Below are 21,105 nucleotides of genomic sequence, written 5' to 3' on the forward strand. Positions count from 1 at the left end.
AAATTCATGTGACTCAAAAAAACGAAAGAAGTGCAAATTATTTACTAAGGATTAGTTTTTAAACATTAAACAACTATCACTGTGTATTTTGTCCGTATAAAAAGTGTAATGTCAAAATAGGTAGTATTAGGGGGATTATTGACATTGAAAAGTTGATAAAGAATGAGCAAATTTCAAAAATAATCTCTAACAACGTTGGATAATAACCAACAGTAGACAGACCGTCTCTATGAAATTCAGTTTCGGTTTGAATCGAATAACTTTTCCTTGAGTTCACTTTGAATATAGGACCCCAATTGAAAAATATTGCTCTGGTAACAAAAATACTAATGTTTAAAAGGAACAAAATAACAAGTGGCTTTCTGTATGAAGGCAGTATTGATCTCTGTACTATTTCAGGCAACTTGCTGAACGCAATATTTTCTATTTTGTCTGTAATCCTTTCTAATTCAGAATAAAGGGCCGATAATTTTCGCTTCAAAAAACTTATAGTTCTTTCGGTTCGTGAGTTTGAAATTGTGTTATAGATAGAATCTTCAGCTTCGAGTCTTCCAACAAATTCATCAAAGATAGATTGGTTCGAGATATCATTCCTTAAGGTTTCTAGAACTTCACTAATATTATTTTGTTGATTAGAAAGCCTAATAAAACGATTGAATAATGAAACTGAGTTAATTATCTGTTGAGAACGGATTGAACCTTGCCAATATTGTGACGATGTTAGTTGATTAATTAATAAATTTCGGCATCTTTCAGCCTCAACACTGTTCGTAGATATATTTACATCCATAAATATATTATTTGACAAGATTTTTGGGAATTCATGATTTGCCGCACAAACGCCCGGCGTTCAGTTTTTTTTTTCTTGATTAACATGGATGAATTTATTCAAAACGAATTTTCACTAAATGGAAATATTTCAGAAAGAGATGGATCGGAGGGAGCGTTGAATGAACCTATATTAACAACAATAAAAAGAGACCTGCTACTAATATACAGAAAAGTAAATTATTTAATTTTATATAATGGGGAAAGTTCAAATACAATTAATGATTTGCAGATGCTTCATAATTGGGAGTTGTGGGGACCGTGCCTGTTTATATTAGTTTTATCTTCTTGCTTATATTTAAAGGCACCTAGTGAAAGTAAGGATAATGTTTTTTCAACTATTTATTTTGTATCTATATATGGAAGCATTCTGATTGCAATGAACTCACTAATTCTTGGGGCGAAGTCGTCATTTTTTGCAATCATAAGTTTGATAGGATACTGTATCTTTCCATTGACAATAGTATCTTTGACGTCATTGTTCTTCCCTTACTTCGTTCTTCTGATATTCACAATTATTTCTAATGGATATATATTCAAAATAATAGTAAATATGATAGGAAACATCACGCCTGAGGAAAAGAAGTTGATCGTCCTATACCCTATTTCACTCTTCTTTATTGCCATCACATTCCTAATTTTGGTACACTAGAAACCTATAAAAATTCTATGGTTAGAGACAAGGTCATATAAAATTATAAGTCAAATAATATTCTCACACATTCACACCTCAAATAAGCACGCTATTTAGGATTTCTATAGCAGAAAGGTTTACGGAAGGAAGCTACGTCAACTTAAAGATATATCTCCAATCTTGAATGTTACGCCTCTCCATTAAAAACTCAAGTAGCGCTTAAATTAGGCAACCCTTTAACAAAACCTAAATTTGAAATGGGCGCTACGGTAGTATGTTTATCGCGCTGTCTCAATGCCAGTTTAGTCTATTTCAAAGACAGTTTACAACTTTGATTTTGAGAGCTATATTTCAGGAGAAGTGTTTTGAGTTCATATTTACATAATTTACAATGTCTCATCGCAAGTTTGAAAGACCAAGATCTGGTTCTCTTGGGTTTTTACCAAGAAAAAGATGCTCTAGAAACCGTGGAAAAGTTAAAGCCTTTCCGAAGGATGATTCAAGCCAGCCACCTCATCTAACTGCATTTATGGGTTATAAAGCAGGAATGACCCATATTGTTAGAGACGTTGATAAACCTGGTTCAAGTAAGTTTATTCTATGTGGTTTGTAGATCCTGGAACTGTGATGTATAGAGCGTTTAAGATTAAGGTGGACGCATATTCGCAATTCACAGATTCCTAAACAGATGGTTTGATGTTGAGCCTTCGCTCCATCTAACAACCACCTTTCATATTCCTTGTCCTTAGAAGAGTAGTTTACTTACACTCACCAATGTGAGGATGAATCTGGGAAAAACCATGAAAGTGCCACTTCTATATTCAAACCACTAACCTCATATATTGATCCTTACTAACTTAAACTCCTTTAGAATTGAACAAGAAAGAAGTAGTAGAAGCAGTTACTGTAGTGGAGACTCCTCCTATGATTTGCATCGGGTTCGTCGGCTACATTGAAACGCCAAATGGATTGAGGGCCCTTACTACCGTGTTTGCAGGATATCTCAGCGAAGAATGCAAGAGACGCTTCTATAAAAACTATTACAGGAGCAAGCGTAAGGCGTTCACGAAGTATGCAAGAAACTATGCAGAGAATCAGAGGATGGAGGCTGAGATAGCTAGATGCAAGCAATATTGCACCGTTATCCGTGCTCTTTGCCACACACAAATAAGCAAAACAGGGCTGAATAAGAAAAAGGCTGACATAATGGAAATTCAGGTCAATGGTGGCACTATTGCTGACAAGATCGACTTTTGTGTGAGGTGTTTTGAGCAGCCCATACCCGTATCAACCATATTCAATGAAAATGAGATGGTAGATGTTATTGGCATCTCAAAAGGTAAAGGATTCAAGGGTGTAATTTCCAGATGGGGTGTTACGAAGTTACCACGAAAAACACGCAGGGGTGTTAGAAAAATTTCCTGTATTGGAGCCTGGCATCCCGCCAGGGTCCAATATCAAATACCTAGAGCTGGGCAGAAGGGGTACGGGCAACGCACAGAGACCAACAAGAAGATATACCGTATTGGGAGAGGTGAGGACCCGAGGAACGCATCTACTTCAGCTGATTTGACAGAGAAAACTATAACTCCAATGGGTGGCTTCCCAAGGTATGGAGTTGTCACGCAAGACTTTTTGATGTTGAAAGGTTGCACCGTAGGTTGTAAGAAGAGGCTGTTAACATTACGCAAGTCACTTGTACCTCCGGTAACCAGGTCAGCATTAGAGGTGATAAACTTGAAGTTTATTGATACTTCGTCTAAATTTGGTCACGGAAGATTCCAGACATCCGCAGAGAAGGCAAAATACTATGGACCTTCAAAAAAGTCAATAGAAATTTAAATTAGGTTATTTAGTCTACCTCTGGGTGCTATGATCTTAATTGTTACCTAGGTGTTTTCTGTTCCCGCAGTTTGTACCTCGAGAATCTTAGTTTTATAGTCTTTCGACGGTTATGAGTGAGGATCAATGTGCACAGTTCATATCAATTATTGGGGAAGCCTTCTCTGAGGGGGCATTGCCCATGAGTTTGGGGTGGAGATGAGAACGGCGTCCCTTCTAAGTATTTAACAGGGTCAAATATGTTTTTGTTTTCCTTCTGATAACAATTATTTAAGATGTCTTTAAATATGTTGTGGACAGTCTGAGATTTATTTTCAAAGGGAATGATAGTTTTATCAATTTTCTTGTTCCAGTTAATTTCGTCTTCAGAATAATTACAACCTTCATTATTAGTATCTTCTAGTTCTGAATCCTCTAGAATACAAGTATTGTTAATGAAAAAATCAATTTTATCATTAAAGTAGTCCATTAATATACAACCTGTGCCAGGAAATGATACATCTTTTTCCGGGACTTTGGGGCAGAAACTAATTGCAATACTCGCAATGATCTCAACGATAGTATTAACACCAACCATTAGTATCATTGCAATTGTCTCTGATATTCCATTAGATACGAAATTGTATCTTGGTACTTTCGAAGGGAGTGGATGCCATGCTTTAAGTAGATAATTTTTACTTTTGGAATAAGCTAGATTACAGCTTAGACACTTGCAATTAGATGAATGTCTAACCTCCGAGTGTTCATCTACTAGTAACAATTGTTGAGAAGTTATATAGTTCTTATTAAGAGCCGATTTATCTACTACGTACTTATAATTTAAAGGGATTCGACAAAAATGAGGTTCACTGTCTGTGTTATTTGGAGTAGACAAAAAATAACCTATATTTAGCTCTTTGAAATAATTAGAATGGGTTTGGTAATTTTCGTCATTTCCCGAATCGGGGTTGGTAATCTCCCCATACCTTCGTATATGGGATTTTAAATGTGAGGGATTTTCGGTAATGAATGTATTTATTTGACAAAATCTAGAATTATTATGTTTAATCAACTCGTATTCTTTGATGTAATAATTTATATAATTTACATATTCACTCGGGGTCTTCTTTGATTGTAAATATGATACATCAGTTTGTGAAGAAGAATCAATCAAAATCGTTTCAGACAGGCTTCTTACTTTAAATAACGCTACCTGAATTTCTTCCATATTCTAAAAAAATTACGCGTTTTATTATCTGAGTGGTTTAAAGTCAATATTAATAGAATACCTTATTTGGATACTCATGCATTTTAAGACCAGACGCAAAAAAAGTTGAAATTAAAAGGTGGGTATAGATCTTATAATATAAATTCAATTGTAAGTATTCTCTTGAATTAAGATGTTTTTGTTTCAATATCCAGGTCATTAAAATGAAACCGAAATTTATATATATCGTATAAATGCAAACTGGTTATAGAGCCGTTTTCAGTTAAGAAAATATGTATCAAGTTACCGGGTATTAAATCAAGCTTGTTTGTTGTGAAGTGTACATTTGGTAGCTGTTTAAGTGAATCTACAAATAAATTAGGTGTTACGGTCAAGTTAATATTATGTGCATCAAATAAAGGAAAATAACTAAGTTTGTAAAGAGCAGAAATAACGATTATTGGGACTGAGAAGTAACTTGCTGCCCGTGAAATTAAGTATCCACCGGAAAGTGTTACTGCGCTACCATCTGGGAAAATTGCAGTTGCACTTAAAATAACCTTATTAACTCTAGGCATTACATTAAAAACACTCGAATCAGATATTAGAATTGCGTTTATTCCAGATTCACGAGATATTTTTGAGATAAAATCTTTCGAACTATTTCCTGGGTCACCGTTAACTACAAAAAGTGTCAAATCGTGCTTTTTTTTTGAAATGAATTTTATAAGCCTTTCAAATAAGTCAGAGTATCCATAAATTAAGATTTTCTCACCCGAGGCAAAAATATCTAGACAAAGATCAAAGTCCCATGATTGCCCGAATTCATGTAGCAACTCATTAATTCCTTCAAATATTGCCGATTTAAGAAGGAAGATATTTATTTCACCCGATAAATGTGCTTCAAAGTTTTTTGTATCATCAAAATAATACGCCTGTGTTGGGGGTCTTGTTGCAAGCTTGATGTGCTCTTTTCTTATTATATTCAAAATTCTTCTTACTGTGCTGCCTACGGAAAATGCCAGTGGATCAATACCAATTATTTCAGAGCCTATTTCTCTAATTATTCTGTATAACTCGTTTCCATTTTTCCAAGAGTGCCGATCAACTATATGCCTTAAAACTTCAATGGTCTTTCTTCCCTGGGTTTGAGATCCAACAAGTTCCCTTTTTCTAATTGAGTCGACGAATTGGTCAAGGTCAATTCTCCAATCGTCCCTGATTTTTCTTCTTTCCTGCATAGAATAACAAAAAAAAAAAAAATGGGGGGGGGATTTATTTATTTTAAAATAACAAATGAGTTTCTATTTTCGGGAAACAAAGTGTTTTGTAGAGGTTTTTGTTTGTAGTTATTTTCAAAAAACAATAAAAAAACTTTTTGATTCTAGCTCATTGCTTAATATTAGTATTGTTAAAATTATAGACGTTGAACCTACTAACGGGAACGAATTTGTTACGAGAGGTAAATTTGCATTTTATATTCCTGAAGAACCTCATTTAAAACCGGCTTTGGAGGACAAATTATGGGTTTCTTCTAAAAGCCTAATTAATTACTTTGATACTAATACAAACAAGCCTGACATCACCGACGCATGCAATAACCTATTGAGAATAATAACTTGGTATCTTTCTTGGAATCCAACACTAGAATTTCCTACTTCTAGATGTAATATGGCAAATAATTCTCCTTTCCCAATTTGTATTGTTTCGTCGAGTTTGATCTTAGGGTATTTACTAGGATACCCATATTTTTTAAGAAACATGCCTGTGTCTATTCTGGTTTTTGATGGAAAGGATGGAGAGACCTCAACAGAAACAAGGAAAGAATATTCTGATTCTATAAAAATGATTGCGTTTTCTGATGTTTCATCTACAATTAAAGAAGTTATGGGTTTCACCCAGGAATTAGGATTTTCAAGTATTGTTATTGGCCCATTACCCAAAATTTCGGAGGATATCATTCTTAAAATTGTATTGGGGTCAATATCTGTTAATGGAACAATAGTTTCTTTTCAAAAAATCGAGCATTTAAGCGACTTTGAATGTTCGGTCTTATTTCAAAAGAAATGCAATTTAATGTTTAGTGGTCTTAATCTAAATCCAATAAATTGGATCTCGAAGTTATTCGACGAGGATTATTCAGATATGAAAAAGATGGATTTATTTAAGACAATGTTAGAGGATAGTATATACGAAGATGGTACAACAAAGGTAGGCAATGAACTTGCATATGCTCTAGCTAAATCTTTTTAATTTTTTTAGCGCTCTAATATTTGCAAATTCCCCTTTGTTGATGCTAGCTATAATGATTAACAAAAAAGTATAAAAATGTCTTCAGAATTAGTTGATTGGGCTCAATGTGAACTCTGCAAAAAGTGGAGAAAGTTACCACCCGGGTTGAATCCTAGTACTTTGCCAGATGAATGGGTCTGCTCAATGAACACTTGGGATCCATTTTTCAATTCTTGTAGTGCTTTAGAAGAGATAGTACTCAATCCAGCTGAAGGGGTAAATTTCAACGCAGATAATACCGTGAAACAAAATTTGGACGCTCAAGGTCGTGCTGTCAAAAGCCGTAAGAAAAACGTTAATTCATCGTCTACAAATAATTTGGCTAATCTTCAGGATCATTGTTTAAAGGTGCATAATTCGGTTTTAAACGATGATAATTCGAAACAAACTTACAGTAACTTCTCCTTGTTTAATTTTCTTTCAAAAGATATATTCAATGAATTAAAAGACTGGGGGGATGGAATTAGACATCTTAAACCTTCCAAAGAGGGTCGTTTTCAGTTTCTTAATGGGGAAAACGACAGTTTACCCTCTTGTTGGCCACAGAAATATAGGGACATTAGTGAGGTTTATTTATTTAGAAACAAAACATTTGAACAATTTGAAAAAAGTAAGGTAAAAATAAACCAAAACTGGGCAAAAGTTCAAGATTCTGCTTCTACTTTAGGTATTTTTCAGAGTTATCCTATTTGTATGATTAGAGTTAAAACTCCAAATTTGAGGAATCATCCTTTATTTGGGAGGACAATAATTTCTGGTTCTGAAGTTTCTGTAGCTTACGAAAAGGTTTGTTGTTCATCTGTAAAAATTCTACCTGCATTTACAAATAGTCAAATGATTAAAAACCCGAACATTGGGAATTCGAATCTATCTCACACCAACAATATTTCTAATGCACAGAAAAATCAGAATTTAGCCCCATTTATTTCAAATTCTGTTTCAATTGAATTTATTCCTGCAGTTAAATCTGACTGGAATTTACCTTATCTAGATCTTTCAAACTCATTATTTACTGAAATTCATACATACAGTGGGAGTAATCAACTCGATTCATGGAATTCATGTAGTTTATCTTATAATAAGCTTTATTCTTTTGAATATATATCTGAAGAGACCCCCTTGTATATCTCACGTCATTTTCGTGAAAGTAACTATAAAAATACAGGGAATGAATTAAACACTACAGATGGTTTCAACAATGTCGACATATTGGATTTACTTCCTCTTCTTTCATGGATAGAGGATAATTCTAAAGGGATGAATAATCTATACCCAAAACCGATTCAGTGCAACCTTTTGGGTGCACAGGCAAACAGAGATTCAAGAAAACAAAACGCAACAAAGAACATAGCCAAGAGTAAAGCAAAGAATTTGGAGACTGACAGTATACATGGTCAAGTTAAGGTCAGAAGATCTTCGAGAACTGCGCAAAGAGCTCAGGTGGGGGAACAAATTTCTTCATTTGAAACAAAGAATATTTTAGGCAGTGAAAAAAAAGATAATGTATTGCAGGAAACATTTGATAATATCAATACAAATATTGTAATAGGATCAAGTTATTCCTTGGAAATTTCAGGGAATGTGAATGAAGATAATAAAAAAAGCGACAAAATTCGAGTCACAGAGGAAAAAGATCTTGGGTTAACTTTTAACGCCTATATAGAAGGCGATTCACGGAATTTACAGTTGGAAAGTGACCAGAATGATTTAGAGGAAAATTCAAATGAAAATGAGGCAAAATTTGATATTATTACGAGTAATTGTTCAGATTTCATTGATTCAAGCACTGAAATAAATAAAGTATTTAGTTCCAAAGAAAATACGAATGCCACATTTGAATCTGTAGATGTTATTGAGAAGGTTGATGTAAAGTCTGACATTGATTTCAATTCAGAAAATACTTCTAAGGTAATGGTTGAAAGTGGGTCCACTGATACCGACAAAAAAACTAGCAATAAAGACAGCAACTATAGTGTCTCTGAAGATATATCAGTTGGTGATAATAAAGTTTTTGATGAGGATGATGCTTTGTTAATTAACTCTTCTACAAGAAGGAAACTAAAGAAGAGGTCAAGGACCTTTGATAATTCCAGTACGCTTTTAGTTCCTGAAAAATCCACAGATGACATATATGCAAGAGTATACGAAGAACAGAACAATAAAAGCAAGAAATTAACTAAAGAAAAAGATTACGAAAATGCCGATGAGCAATCGAATTCGCTAACTGTTCACAGCATATCAAATATTCAGGTAATCCCCAAAAAAAAAGCCACAGAAGGAACCGATCGTACATCGGCTGGATCGCCAAGAGGTGATCCCTGGGTTCCAGTGTCAGACAATAGCAATAAATGGGAATCGGGTTCCACAGAAGAGATATTCCAGAATCAGTACCATAAAACAAAAGGCGTAAGTTGGCAAGTAGAGCAGAAAAGACAGAAATCCTTAGAACAAAGGCGATCATACTATTGTTCTGGACGAGGTAATTATAGTCAACATAAATACTACACGTCTTCGAACTACGAGACATACGAAAGGCATCAATATACACACAGAAATAACAACTCAAATAACACGAAAAAACACTACTTTAGTTCAAACGTTAACGCGGGAGTCCAGAATTCATCCAAGAATGATGATAACTACAATTACAGAAGTTGCTATTATTCTAAACAAAGTGATATAGGCGGTATTTCGAATAATAGTGCAAATTCTACAATTAGAACCAACCACCGTTCGCGACTAGGCGATTATTAATCACCTCTCAATTCCATATTTAAATGTTTCGTTTCAACAAATTTAACCTTATGGTTGGAAGTTTAGCGTTGTGATATATTAGGTTAATGACGTTTAGTGAGTTTCTGTTATTAAGATTTTGTACGTTATTTGTATTTTCAGTCTATACCTTAGCGGAATATCGGCCACTCGAGATTGGTTGCGCGCGGAGTTTTTTTCTTTTGCATTTGTAATGAAATGGGTGCTTTTGGAAAAGACGGTTTCTTTTCAATATGTTTCATGTTAATAAGTGCTGCCGCTGGGATGGGTGTATTGACTGTTCCTTGGGTATTTATGCAGACGGGATTGGGTATTGGATTTGGGTTGCTTATTTACTGGGGACTACTTTGTAGTTCAACAATATATTATTTAATTATTGGTGGATTGCATTATAAGGTTTCAAATATTACAGAATTAGTATATTATAGTATTCTTGGAGAGATAAAATTGGATGAAAACTCAATAGAGTTAGAGGAGAGTTTTAAGACAAATCAAACAAGAAAAAGAATAGCAAAAAATATAACTTTTGCCCTTAATGTTTTGATATTACTCGATTGTCTGTTCTTCATTCCATGTCTGTTGATTTTGCTTTCAGACTTTTTAATTCCAGTGAATCAGTTGGTTTATCGTGAACTTCCAAAACTTTACCAGCGTTATTCAAATATAAAAGATTCTCAGTTTTTGACTTTTATGTATAATACCATTTTGCATGTTTCGTTATTTTTTACAAATAGAAACTGGTGCATTATATTCTTTTGTATCGTTGTTTTCTTAATTTGCCTTCCAAACAATTTTTCTGGAGTGAGAGTCGCATCAGTTCTTTCTGTAATTTCTTCCTTGTCAACAACTACAATAATCGTTTATTGTGCAATTCGCCCCAATCACCCTCTTGAATGTTCCGAATATAATAATTCTGATTCTTATTGTAGAAAGGGTGATATTATGGTTATTAATCACAATTCATTCAATGAAATCTGGAGAATAATGAGCGTTTCCAACATCATCTTGTTTTCGCATTTCTGCCATTTCATTGTAATTCCCACAACACAAAATATTAGAATGTCGAAAAAAAAAATAAAGTTGATTGTTTTTGCATTCAGCCTAGCAATTTTTTTATTTAACGGCATTGTTGGCACTTCAGGTTACTCTACATTCAGATTGAATACGTTGCCGAATATAATAAATAACTATACAAAGGACGAACCATTAATTATTTTGACGAGGTTATACCTAGTCCTTTCACTAACTGTTACTTTGTGCATAGAAACTATACCGTTAGTTGATAGTTTTACATATACGACAAAAGCCATTTTAAGCTCAACTCGACAATGTTTCAGAAAAAGTATTAAGGCAGAGGAAATAAACCCATGTAAATGTCCAGAATCAACCGACTACACCACAGCCGAAGACGACAGTGTATCAAACAATTACTCGTCGACGCTCGCATCTACTGCAAACTCAACACCATATATTGGGATTCATTGTGAGAAAAAAACAGAAATAAATCTAGAACAGGAAAGGGAAGAAGAGGAGTCTGCGAAAAAAAAAGTACGCTCTAGGTGTGTATCTAAGGAAAAGCTACAGAAAATCATTAACTTCATTGTCTTACTTTCTTTCTCCGGAGTGATGGCAACCAGCTTCGGCTCTGTAGCAAAACTCATACAAGTTACAGGTGGGACGCTAGATGGAGTCTTTATATTTCTTGTTCCTGGTTGGGTATACTATTCAACCTACTTCAGATTCAGCAACAAGTTTTTTGGAACGTTATTACTGGCAATTTATGCCATACACTTCATTGTGTCTGCAGTCTCAGGCATCACCGAATTGTTCAGGATGGAATGAAAACCCCAACCCCTATATACATTTGTCTCGGCGTAATTTTTTTTTCCAAAATACCCAAACAATGGTTTATGAACAGGTTAGAAACGATATTTAAATTTATGGCTACACTCATTAGACAGGAATTGTACACTTCGATAATTCTCAAATTTATCATATTTCAAAGTATATCTAAGAAGGAATTAACTAATTGCTCGTAATTTATGGGAAAACTACCATAAATCAGTATGAAATTCAATAGATTACTTTATGATGTTGATAGTTTAGAGAAAAACAACGCAGTTAACACGAACACAATCCAACTTTCTTGCCCATATTATACTTAACTCTCTTTTGTTTGCCGTTTGCAGCAAGTAAGCCCTCACCGTGGCGTAAGTCTCTAAAAAATTCACCGTCATAGATGTCCCCATTTGTTTCAGTCATCACACCTCTACCTTGTCTAATTCCATTTACAACTTCACCATTGTATTTGCCTCCATCTGGGTAAATGATAGTTGCATCACCATCAACTTGACCGTCCTTCCAGTTAGCCTTCAAGATACGGCTATCATCAGAAAAAGTTAATGAACCTGGGCCGTCGGTTAGGCCATTTCTAAAGCCACCAGTGTAGCAATTGCCATTAGAGTATGTGTATTTACCTTGACCGTTTGGTGCGCCGTTTTGAAAGTCACCTTCATATGAACTACCATCACTAAATTTTAGCAACCCATGACCATGTTCTTTGCCATCAAACCACTCTCCAGTGTAGACTGATCCGTCGGTATAACGAGAGGTCCCTTGGCCATTTCGCATATCGCGTGAATATTGCCCTTCATATATCCTTCCGGTTGCGAGCTTGTAAACACCGAATCCCTCTTTGACCCCATCTTTATACTCACCCTCGAATCTGTCCCCATTTGGCCAGGTATACGTTCCATGACCACATTTAACACCTTTAACATACTCACCTTCAAATACCTCTCCATTTGACCATTTATAAATTCCATGGCCCCATTTTATATCGTCCTTGTAATATCCTTCAAACTTATCACCATTTGCCCAGGTGTAAACACCATATCCATTCTTGAGGCCATTTAAATACTCGCCTTCATAAACGTCTCCAGTATTTACCTTGTAAACACCACTTCCATGTTTTAGACCCTTTTCATTTACATCACCTTCATAGACTCCATTAGGATCAGTAATAACTGCTCTGCGACTAACTCCTGACATAATTCAGACTATACTTGTTGAGCTCACAACAAAAGTTCAGATTTTATTATTTGTCCGTGCAATATACATATATATCATCACCGCACAATGTATTGGTCTTCACCCGAAAATCTCAACTTAATACCCCGTTTACTATTTCAATAGTGTAATAAAACTATATGGAAAAATTAACGCCTATGTCTCCTTTATTTGTGAGTATTAGGTTCTGAGACATTACTGTGCCGCCTTTGTTATAACATTACAGTTTTTTATCCTGAATATTTAAGACGATTTGTTGCTTTACCGAATTTTTTCTCTTCTTAATGAGGTATCTTTTCTCTTTTTTTTTGGAGTGATGTCTATGGCTCCCTTTCCATTCGTCATTAATACAGAATGTTTTCATGCTATTGCAATGTTTTAAATTGTCAGTTCATATTATGTAGTTTGGTAGCTAGATTTGCATTCATTTTACATATCCCTTTAACGGGTATCGTATTATTTTTTTTCTGGCTTTTGTGAATTTTATTTTTTCGAGTCTAGGGCTGTCGCGGGGTATTTCGGTGGTTGTGAGACGGCCTGGAGCATTTTGAGGTTTCGGAATTCGTGAAATGTCGAAAAAGGTTTTAGTGGCAGTTGCAGGCGGATTTGAGGAGCTAGAGTTCATCTCTCCAGTTGATGTTCTAAGAAGGGCAGGTTTAAATGTCATTATTGGAGTATCTGGAAATAGTTTGGAAGTAGTTGGGGCGAATGGGGTGTCTATTAAGGGTGATGTTTTCCTTTCAGAGCTGTCTGCCGAATTTGATGCCATAGTCTGCCCAGGTGGAATGGGTTGTGCAAGTACTCTTGGAGCGGATAAGCATTTCTTAGAGTTACTAAAAGACACAAAGAAAAGGGGAAAGTTAATCGCAGCTATTTGCGCATCACCAGTACTTGTGTTTGAAAAAAATGGTCTACTCCATGATATTGAGAAGGCAACTTGTTATCCATCGATGGCAAGTGAGTTATCAAGACCTGATTTATCTGATGATGTTTGCGTTTGTTCGAATGTAATTACCTCCAAAGCACCTGGAACGTCTATTCAATTTGCTTTGAAAATTGTCGAGGCACTTTGTGGCATTGGCCCTGCACAGTCAGTTGCTGAAATGATTGTTGCCAAGATTTGAAGTGTTTTCTTAATTTTATTTAGATTGCTTTCTCTTAGTTGGCCTGTTTTTTTTTTTAATATCATTTTTTTAGGAGTTTAACTTCTTGTAAATAGTGTGTATATTTCTGTTTACACACTTGCGTATAGTGATGATTGCCTTTATTTTTGAAAATTATCTAGTAATTAATGAAGGGATTCATACTTTTACTTGTATTTGTTACTTATGTAGATCTAGTTATAGCGCTTTCCAATATTAAAAGTAAAAGAAGGTCACAAGGATTGGTTTTTCGGAGTACTTTTGAATCATCTGAAGTATGTATTTCGTTGGGATGTGGCAGTGGGAAAGGCTATGTAGGAACTAAGGGTGGTGATTGCTTTTCAGTAAAGCGTTGTAATAAATGTTCAACAACACAGTATTTTAGTTCTGCATTTTCTTATTGCTCAACAATACCCTCACTCAATTCAGAGTTGACTATTTTTTATGGATCTCTAAATTCTTTAACCTCCTTCGAAGTAAGTAACTTTGAAAGTGAAACATCCGAGGAAATAGGTGATGAAGGAAAGGAAGTTTCAGATATTGATGAAAGTGATGATGATGATGATGATGATGATGATGATGATAACGATGACAACCATAAAGAAGATATGCTCAGTGAACAAATCACAAAAGGAAAGAATGAAAGGGTAGCTAAAAAGATGAGTATTTCAAGTAGCGAAGTTTTTAGTTCTAGTTCATTTTTACAATTATATTCACAAGTTTCAGAATCTTCTGAAATTGATGATGCAAATTCTGACATTGGAAGGAATAAAGGTAAAGAAAACGATAATAAAAAGTATAGTAAAAGGATCAAAGGCATATTTAGTAGAATGTTTAGTAAAAAGAATAAAGATAAGCAAAATGATGACTTAAATGGATTTAGTCAAGCAGAAAGCACTGTAAAAAAAAACTTGACACTTAAGAAGCTATTTAAAAAAAAAAACAAGGTTACTGCGAAAAAAAAGTACGAGGGTATTTCAAGTAAATTAAAACAAGTATTTGTTAGAAAAAATGAATTAGTTGAATTTAATTTGAAAGGTGATGAAATATATAAAAGAATACCTTTGTGCCCAGTAAGTTTTAAGCTAATTTTCTTTTAAATATAACTTAAATTTTTAGATTGTTGACGGATTTGTATCAATTACCGTTCATGTATTCTTCCAATTTTATAACATAAAAAAACAAAGCCGTTTGAAATCAAAAAGATCAAAGTATCCTGCATTTGAGTTGATAGTCGATACTAAATGCAAAGAAGATAAGCTCTGCACTAACCCTTCAAAGTTCATTGGAAGATTAACGCCTCACCAAAAAGTTGTCATGTAAGTTTAGACTCGTTCATTAAATAATTTTATTAGAACTCAATATTCAGGTCGAATTCATTATCAATTTCGGCTGGAGCTTTGAAAAGTGGAATCAAGCAAGCATTGAATAACGCACGCGTATATTACAGGTGCAAAAGCCCAAAATGTTTTCCAAAGCAATATAATTCTTGTGTGAAGGTAACATGCGCCACAAATAATGAAAATAAAAACCAAGAATGGCTAGACAAGCAGGTAGGTTGTATATCTAGATTTTTATTAAAAACTTCATTAACTGTTTCAGTCACAAAACTTTGAGGCAAGAGAACGAGAATTGAGTAAATCAATTTCAAATGAGATAAAGAATTTTAGGTAAGTTGTCCAAACTAAACTTTATGAAAGTGATTTCAATACTTTTAGGGATGAGGCGGATAAGGTCAAGAAAGAACAATACGAAAATGACTATAGAATTGATGTTGTCAATAAGATGAATGGTCCACTATCTATTGTTGATGACATTGAGTTACATAACTCCAAAGTATCCAATTTAGAAGAGACTTCCAACGAAAACAAGGAAAGGATGGATGGTACTGAAGGTGGAGATGTATTGTCAGAGAGAGAGAGAAAGCTTGATATGGAAAGTTCCGTTACAGAAGGTCAAGTAGTCGGCGCTCCAACAGAAAAAACAGCTTCCGTAGGTTTAGACGAAAGGTTAAGACGCTCTTTGGGAACTCCACTGGAAGAGGTATGTTTAACAACAGTGAAAGCTTATTTTGAACTTTATAAAACAATTACAGGGTGATGAATCAAATGAAGAAGAATCAAACGAATATAACGTGCAAACTGAGGACCAAGATAATGAAATACCGCTACAACCAAATATACCTATCAATTATGAAACTGATAAAAAAGAAAACAAAGATTCAAGAAATATTATATATATTACAATGGGGATAGTCGCACTAATAACTGTGCTTGGAGGGATAATATATATTATATAACCTTCGGAAATAGTAGTGATGCTTGACCATGAACATTTCAAGGAAATAATTTTGGTAGAACCGCAATAAAGCCTGTATCATTTTATAATAAATTAGGCGCCTCGTAATTTAAATGTATGGTCTCTATTTTCTTGATGTTTGTGTGAATTAGCATGTCTATGGCTTATGAGAATGAATTTGTATTTAGATATTACAATATATATATATCAGAATTAATATAAAATCAAAGGTTAGTTCAAAATGGAGAGTGGACAACCAAGTATTCCAACAATTCCAGCATCTTCGAACATATTGCCTACATCCGGCGCTCCCTCAATCCCAACGCTGTATGCACAACCAAAAACATTTGTACCAGTGGATTGTAGGGTAATGCCAGGATATCCATTTTCAAGTCTAGCAGGAGTTCCTTGTGTGATACCACCTCTACCAGAGGACTTCGTTGCTCCTAATGCGGAAAAAGGAGGCCAGAATACTCAAAATGTTCCTGAGCCGCATCGCTTTCACAATGGACAACCGCTGAACCCATATATTTCTCCTACAGACCAAACTGTAGTTGTTAACGCACCTTATCATCATGCTCAATTCAATCCCGTGAGTGGATCAAGTATGTATTCCCCATGCAATCCGTTTGTTGCGTACCCTTATGGAATACCTGCCAAAGGACCTTTACCTGGGTCACAACCAAGGAAAACGGGATTCTATGCATATTAAAGGTTTTGTCGGAAATAGTTAACCATTTCAAAGTATGGAACATATAGTTTAAATGCTTTGAATATGTTTACTTCTTTGGAAGTAACATTTAGTATTTTTTTTGTAGACTTGGTCATTTACTATCTCGATAATACTTCTAGTTATTTCGTCTCTTATTCGTCGGTTTGTATACTAATCAAACCCCACTGTGTTATGCACTGGAGTTAGCGCCTCAGTATTTAGTGTATAAAAATAATTTTCGTTGTAATTCCTACTAGTAAAGCCATACAAATGAAACCATTTAATGAAAATCAATTGAACCTCTCTGAATATTCTTCGACAAATGAAGGTGTGTTCAATGGGTTAGACTTGTCAAGCTTATCTATTAATGAACTTATATGCAGGAATGAATGGCAAATAAGGGTTTATGGATACAAAAGGTTAATCAATGAAATAGATAGTATTGAAAGTATTTCAGACTTTGAAACGGTATTTATAGAAAATGTTATGAATGATAAAAATATTTCCGCACAAAATATTGGCTTACAAGCTATTTCAAAGTTTATTGATAAAAATGGCCAAAAAATTTTAAATTTAGAAAAACTTTGGAGAGAATCGATTTCAGACACACTTATAAGAAAAACTCTTTACAACCCAAAAACTTCTCTCTCCTCCACCAACTTGGCTTTTTCATTTTTTGAGCAGTTTACTATTTTGGCAAAAGGGGATTTTAGTAAGATAGACCACTTTTGGGAGGGGATGGTAGGGTTTATAAATAATAACAAGAAATCGAAAGGTGTTGTTACTAGACAAATATTTGGAGTGGTGAAACTATTTTTAGGATTTATACATAATTACGGGGTTGAATTCTTGCCATTTTTGTTATTTTGTAAAACAACTGCGTCCTTGCTATCGGAATGTACAGACATATCGTTAAAAGATACGGTATACGATATTATTTCAATTTGTGTGATAAAAAAAAATATTATAGATCTAATATCCAATTTAGTTACTCCTTCACAACTTAAAGAAATTCAAAAAAGAGTTTCAGACACAAATAGTTGTTCCATACCGTTAAGAATAGAATTTATTAATAATGTCAATAAGAACTATTCTTTGGATATTAGCGCAACTAATCAGAATGTTTTTTTAGATAATAATGATGTTTTTAATTATATTGAACCGGTAGATGTCATTAAATTACTACCAATTAATTGGCTAGAAACGATCTCTGATAGGGAAATTAAATGGAGTGAGAGAAAAATAATACTTGATAGGTTTTCAAACTTATGTGAAACACACAAAAAGCTCGCCATTTGTCACTTGGATAGTAAAAATAATTATTCTACTAATAAAAAAAACAATCTTCCATCTATTTCTGATTACCAAAATATACTTAATATTCTTCAAAGAATCATTAAATGTGAGGGGAATACTGCATTGATATTATCAGTCTTAAAACTAAGTTCAAATCTTGTAAAGTCTTTACGTGAGAAATTAACAACAATTATAAGGCCGTTAACTACGCAAGTTTCAACTAAATTAAAAGATCAAAATAAAATAGTTTGTAGTGAAGCAATTAATTTCATAATAAACGTACTTAAATACTCTTTAACACTAGATCAAATATTCGAGGATTTATTAATTAATGGGTTCAAGGAAAAAGTTGCTTCTGCAAAATGCTCGGCTATATCGATTTGTATTTGTTTAATTGATAATGTAATAAATAAAAGTGAATCATTAGAAAGGCACTACAAAGGATTTAAACTCATACTCAATGCTTTATCTTCGCTTTTTGATGATCCTTCAATTAAAGTGAGATCTTTTGCATCGACAATACTTGTTAAGTTAAATAACGGATGTTTTGGACCAGAAATAAATTCCTGCGTGGGCAAAATAATGGTGGGCCTAAATCATGCCAAATTAAAACTTGTTAAAGATACTGAAAAAAAAATGGGATTATCATCAGATAATATTAGAGAATGTTTTGATATAAGCCAAACCACGAATTCTACCAATAATAATTTCACTACAGTTGAAGAAGCAGAAACTTCAATCACGGAGATGACTATGGAACAGCAAACAAAAATCAAAAGATCAACTGTAGCTAGGATTAAATCCGAAAGCAATGATAAGTTGAGAGGTACCGCGAAATTAACAAATAGAAATGAAGATGTATTACCTCAATTCTTAAAGGCTAAAACAGGAAATATTAGACTATCAAATGACTTGGTTATATTAGGTAACGATACAATAGAAAATAATTCCAGCTCTTTAAATATAATAGAGACTCCAAAAATGGAAAGTCTTCCGAGAATATTGCATTCTGTTTCGTCAACTAACGAAAAGAAAACAAATTTCTTTGAAAAGTTATCAGACAAGAGTGACTTTGTTTCTGGTTCTGTAAAAAATGCTTCGTTTTCACAAAAATGTGTCTATGTTGACAAAAAAAACTCAGATTATTTTATTTTGATTACTCCAGATAATGAAACAACTCTTCAATCTCTGGAAGTGAATGGTAAATCTCTAACTTTATGTATTAAGCCATACATTTCTGATATACTAATAAAAGATATGTTTGGTTCTGATATAGTACTAATTAACTACTCAATTGATTTTTGGGTGAACTATATTAACCACATTTCATCCAGTAAAAACAAAGAGTTCCATTTTACTTATTTTTTATTAAATTGGATTTTAAATAATGTAAATGAAGGTTATATATTGAATTACTATCCTCTAATTGTTGCATTAATAAACGTGATCATTCAACAAGAAACCGTTTTCGTAAAAATTTACTCAAGTAATATAGTTTACTTAATTTGTTATATACTTATAAGCATAATATATAAGGATCTTATTCATTTTGAAAAGTATAGTCTATTATTTCAGAACGAACTTGAATGTTACGAAAGGTTAATTGCGTTATTAATTGAAAAGAAAGCTATATACTATGATTATTCCTCAGAATTTGTTGAAAAATTAGAAATATTGCAATACCAAGTACATTCACCTCTGCTGATAAACACTATTATAGTTTCCTTATTGGAGTTTCCATATTGTTTTGAGAAGAATATTAACTTGATCATTAACAAACTTTGCTCAATAAATGATCCCTTTTTACTACTAAAAAGTTTTGGCATTCTAAATATTTATTACATTCTTTTAATTTATGAAAAAAGTGACAATACTCACAAAAGTTCATTGAGCAATATAATTTCACATGTTTCAGGTTATTTAGGGCCTTTGTTTTGGAATGAAGTAGTGAAGGAGCTTCCAAAAATAAGAGTTGAAAACTATCTGATAAAATGCGATAATATTGAAAAACAGAAAAAGGTGTTATATGATCTCCTAATAATAACTGCATTGGAACACGAGACTATTTTTAATTACAATATTATTGGGTCAACTGGTAATGGAAAAGATATAGGACTATTTACGAAATCTAAGCTTAGTTTAAAGCTCGTAAATAGAATATTTATAAATTTAAACCTTATTTGTAATAAGGTTGATTGTATTCTGAGACAGAGCGAAGAAATATATTCATTACTAGAGACTGAACAAGATATAAATTTATTGTTAACCCAACACTTTTATTATTTTTCACAACTGCTAGTACATATTTATTTTTCATTGTACAATAAATTAGGAACTTTTTTCAAGAATGATTATGACTTAGAGCTTAATAATTTGAGCAATATATTTTTAAAAATAGTTATACACTTGGATAAGTTGAGCAATACCTTTCAGAAAATAATGATAAAAGAGGGCTTTCCAATAAAAACAATGATGATGAATACATTATTTATTATGAGTAACTATTACAGTTGGAAGGAGGAGTTGGAAAGTGAGCCCGATAAATTAAAGTTGGTTAGCTCGTTGAATAATATCATGGGAGTTAACATTATATCAGCATTTCAAGGTTATTTACCTAAATTTGCGAAAATAATAGTGGATGTCATTATTTTCGGAATCAAACAAAATAATCATACAATATTCGACAATGATTTGTTATGTAGGCTGCTGCCGAAGGTGCTGAGAAGGATAAAAGTATCAATTGCAAATAATGAATTTAATGTTGAAAAACACATAGAAAGTATTATTTATTGCCTTGATAATGCAATTAATCAACGAAATCAAGTATCTTTAGAACGAGTAAATCCAGTAATTGATTTCTCTCTAGATTACATACTTACTTTACAAGAGAGTGACATACAAATTAATATGAATGATTTTACGGAACTGGGATTAATGGAAAAAGTTGAAAGTATAGATAGCGAATTGTTTTCAGGGAAGATAAGTAAAGTAAAATCAATTCTATCAAACAAAAATAATCATTAGATAAAATAAC

At 33.4% G+C, this 21,105-nt stretch overlaps 14 protein-coding genes across 14 annotated transcripts; 10 read left to right on the top strand and 4 right to left on the bottom strand.

The window, feature by feature from the left end:
* Positions 1–76: 76 nt before the first annotated feature.
* On the bottom strand, positions 77–790 carry FG379_000691 (uncharacterized protein; the record flags this gene model as incomplete). Its single annotated transcript, XM_067326101.1, has 1 exon — positions 77–790. One exon carries the CDS (start codon positions 788–790, stop codon positions 77–79), a length of 714 nt encoding a protein of 237 aa, XP_067182354.1.
* An 84-nt stretch (positions 791–874) lies between these two features.
* Positions 875–1,480, top strand: FG379_000692 (uncharacterized protein; the record flags this gene model as incomplete). Its single annotated transcript, XM_067326102.1, has 1 exon — positions 875–1,480. The coding sequence occupies one exon, from the start codon at positions 875–877 to the stop codon at positions 1,478–1,480; it is 606 nt and encodes a 201-aa protein (XP_067182355.1).
* A 906-nt stretch (positions 1,481–2,386) lies between these two features.
* On the top strand, positions 2,387–3,304 carry FG379_000693 (uncharacterized protein; the record flags this gene model as incomplete). Its single annotated transcript, XM_067326103.1, has 1 exon — positions 2,387–3,304. One exon carries the CDS (start codon positions 2,387–2,389, stop codon positions 3,302–3,304), a length of 918 nt encoding a protein of 305 aa, XP_067182356.1.
* Positions 3,305–3,446: 142 nt separating this feature from the next.
* On the bottom strand, positions 3,447–4,511 carry FG379_000694 (uncharacterized protein; the record flags this gene model as incomplete). Its single annotated transcript, XM_067326104.1, has 1 exon — positions 3,447–4,511. One exon carries the CDS (start codon positions 4,509–4,511, stop codon positions 3,447–3,449), a length of 1,065 nt encoding a protein of 354 aa, XP_067182357.1.
* A 167-nt stretch (positions 4,512–4,678) lies between these two features.
* Positions 4,679–5,731, bottom strand: FG379_000695 (uncharacterized protein; the record flags this gene model as incomplete). The annotated part of the gene is made up of 1 exon (XM_067326105.1): positions 4,679–5,731. One exon carries the CDS (start codon positions 5,729–5,731, stop codon positions 4,679–4,681), a length of 1,053 nt encoding a protein of 350 aa, XP_067182358.1.
* Positions 5,732–5,786: 55 nt separating this feature from the next.
* FG379_000696 (uncharacterized protein) lies at positions 5,787–6,743 on the top strand (the record flags this gene model as incomplete). The annotated part of the gene is made up of 1 exon (XM_067326106.1): positions 5,787–6,743. One exon carries the CDS (start codon positions 5,787–5,789, stop codon positions 6,741–6,743), a length of 957 nt encoding a protein of 318 aa, XP_067182359.1.
* Positions 6,744–6,818: 75 nt separating this feature from the next.
* On the top strand, positions 6,819–9,536 carry FG379_000697 (uncharacterized protein; the record flags this gene model as incomplete). Its single annotated transcript, XM_067326107.1, has 1 exon — positions 6,819–9,536. One exon carries the CDS (start codon positions 6,819–6,821, stop codon positions 9,534–9,536), a length of 2,718 nt encoding a protein of 905 aa, XP_067182360.1.
* Positions 9,537–9,752: 216 nt separating this feature from the next.
* FG379_000698 (uncharacterized protein) lies at positions 9,753–11,396 on the top strand (the record flags this gene model as incomplete). Its single annotated transcript, XM_067326108.1, has 1 exon — positions 9,753–11,396. The coding sequence occupies one exon, from the start codon at positions 9,753–9,755 to the stop codon at positions 11,394–11,396; it is 1,644 nt and encodes a 547-aa protein (XP_067182361.1).
* Positions 11,397–11,675: 279 nt separating this feature from the next.
* FG379_000699 (MORN repeat) lies at positions 11,676–12,605 on the bottom strand (the record flags this gene model as incomplete). Its single annotated transcript, XM_067326109.1, has 1 exon — positions 11,676–12,605. One exon carries the CDS (start codon positions 12,603–12,605, stop codon positions 11,676–11,678), a length of 930 nt encoding a protein of 309 aa, XP_067182362.1.
* A 587-nt stretch (positions 12,606–13,192) lies between these two features.
* Positions 13,193–13,747, top strand: FG379_000700 (uncharacterized protein; the record flags this gene model as incomplete). Its single annotated transcript, XM_067326110.1, has 1 exon — positions 13,193–13,747. The coding sequence occupies one exon, from the start codon at positions 13,193–13,195 to the stop codon at positions 13,745–13,747; it is 555 nt and encodes a 184-aa protein (XP_067182363.1).
* Positions 13,748–13,914: 167 nt separating this feature from the next.
* Positions 13,915–14,865, top strand: FG379_000702 (uncharacterized protein; the record flags this gene model as incomplete). Its single annotated transcript, XM_067326112.1, has 1 exon — positions 13,915–14,865. One exon carries the CDS (start codon positions 13,915–13,917, stop codon positions 14,863–14,865), a length of 951 nt encoding a protein of 316 aa, XP_067182365.1.
* A 685-nt stretch (positions 14,866–15,550) lies between these two features.
* On the top strand, positions 15,551–15,865 carry FG379_000703 (uncharacterized protein; the record flags this gene model as incomplete). The annotated part of the gene is made up of 1 exon (XM_067326113.1): positions 15,551–15,865. One exon carries the CDS (start codon positions 15,551–15,553, stop codon positions 15,863–15,865), a length of 315 nt encoding a protein of 104 aa, XP_067182366.1.
* A 439-nt stretch (positions 15,866–16,304) lies between these two features.
* On the top strand, positions 16,305–16,775 carry FG379_000704 (uncharacterized protein; the record flags this gene model as incomplete). Its single annotated transcript, XM_067326114.1, has 1 exon — positions 16,305–16,775. One exon carries the CDS (start codon positions 16,305–16,307, stop codon positions 16,773–16,775), a length of 471 nt encoding a protein of 156 aa, XP_067182367.1.
* Positions 16,776–17,045: 270 nt separating this feature from the next.
* On the top strand, positions 17,046–21,095 carry FG379_000705 (uncharacterized protein; the record flags this gene model as incomplete). The annotated part of the gene is made up of 1 exon (XM_067326115.1): positions 17,046–21,095. The coding sequence occupies one exon, from the start codon at positions 17,046–17,048 to the stop codon at positions 21,093–21,095; it is 4,050 nt and encodes a 1,349-aa protein (XP_067182368.1).
* Between the last annotated feature and the right edge of the window lie 10 nt (positions 21,096–21,105).

The sequence above is a fragment of the Cryptosporidium bovis genome (genome assembly GCF_009768925.1).
Source record: "Cryptosporidium bovis isolate 45015 chromosome Unknown contig_15, whole genome shotgun sequence".
NCBI lineage: Eukaryota > Apicomplexa > Conoidasida > Eucoccidiorida > Cryptosporidiidae > Cryptosporidium > Cryptosporidium bovis.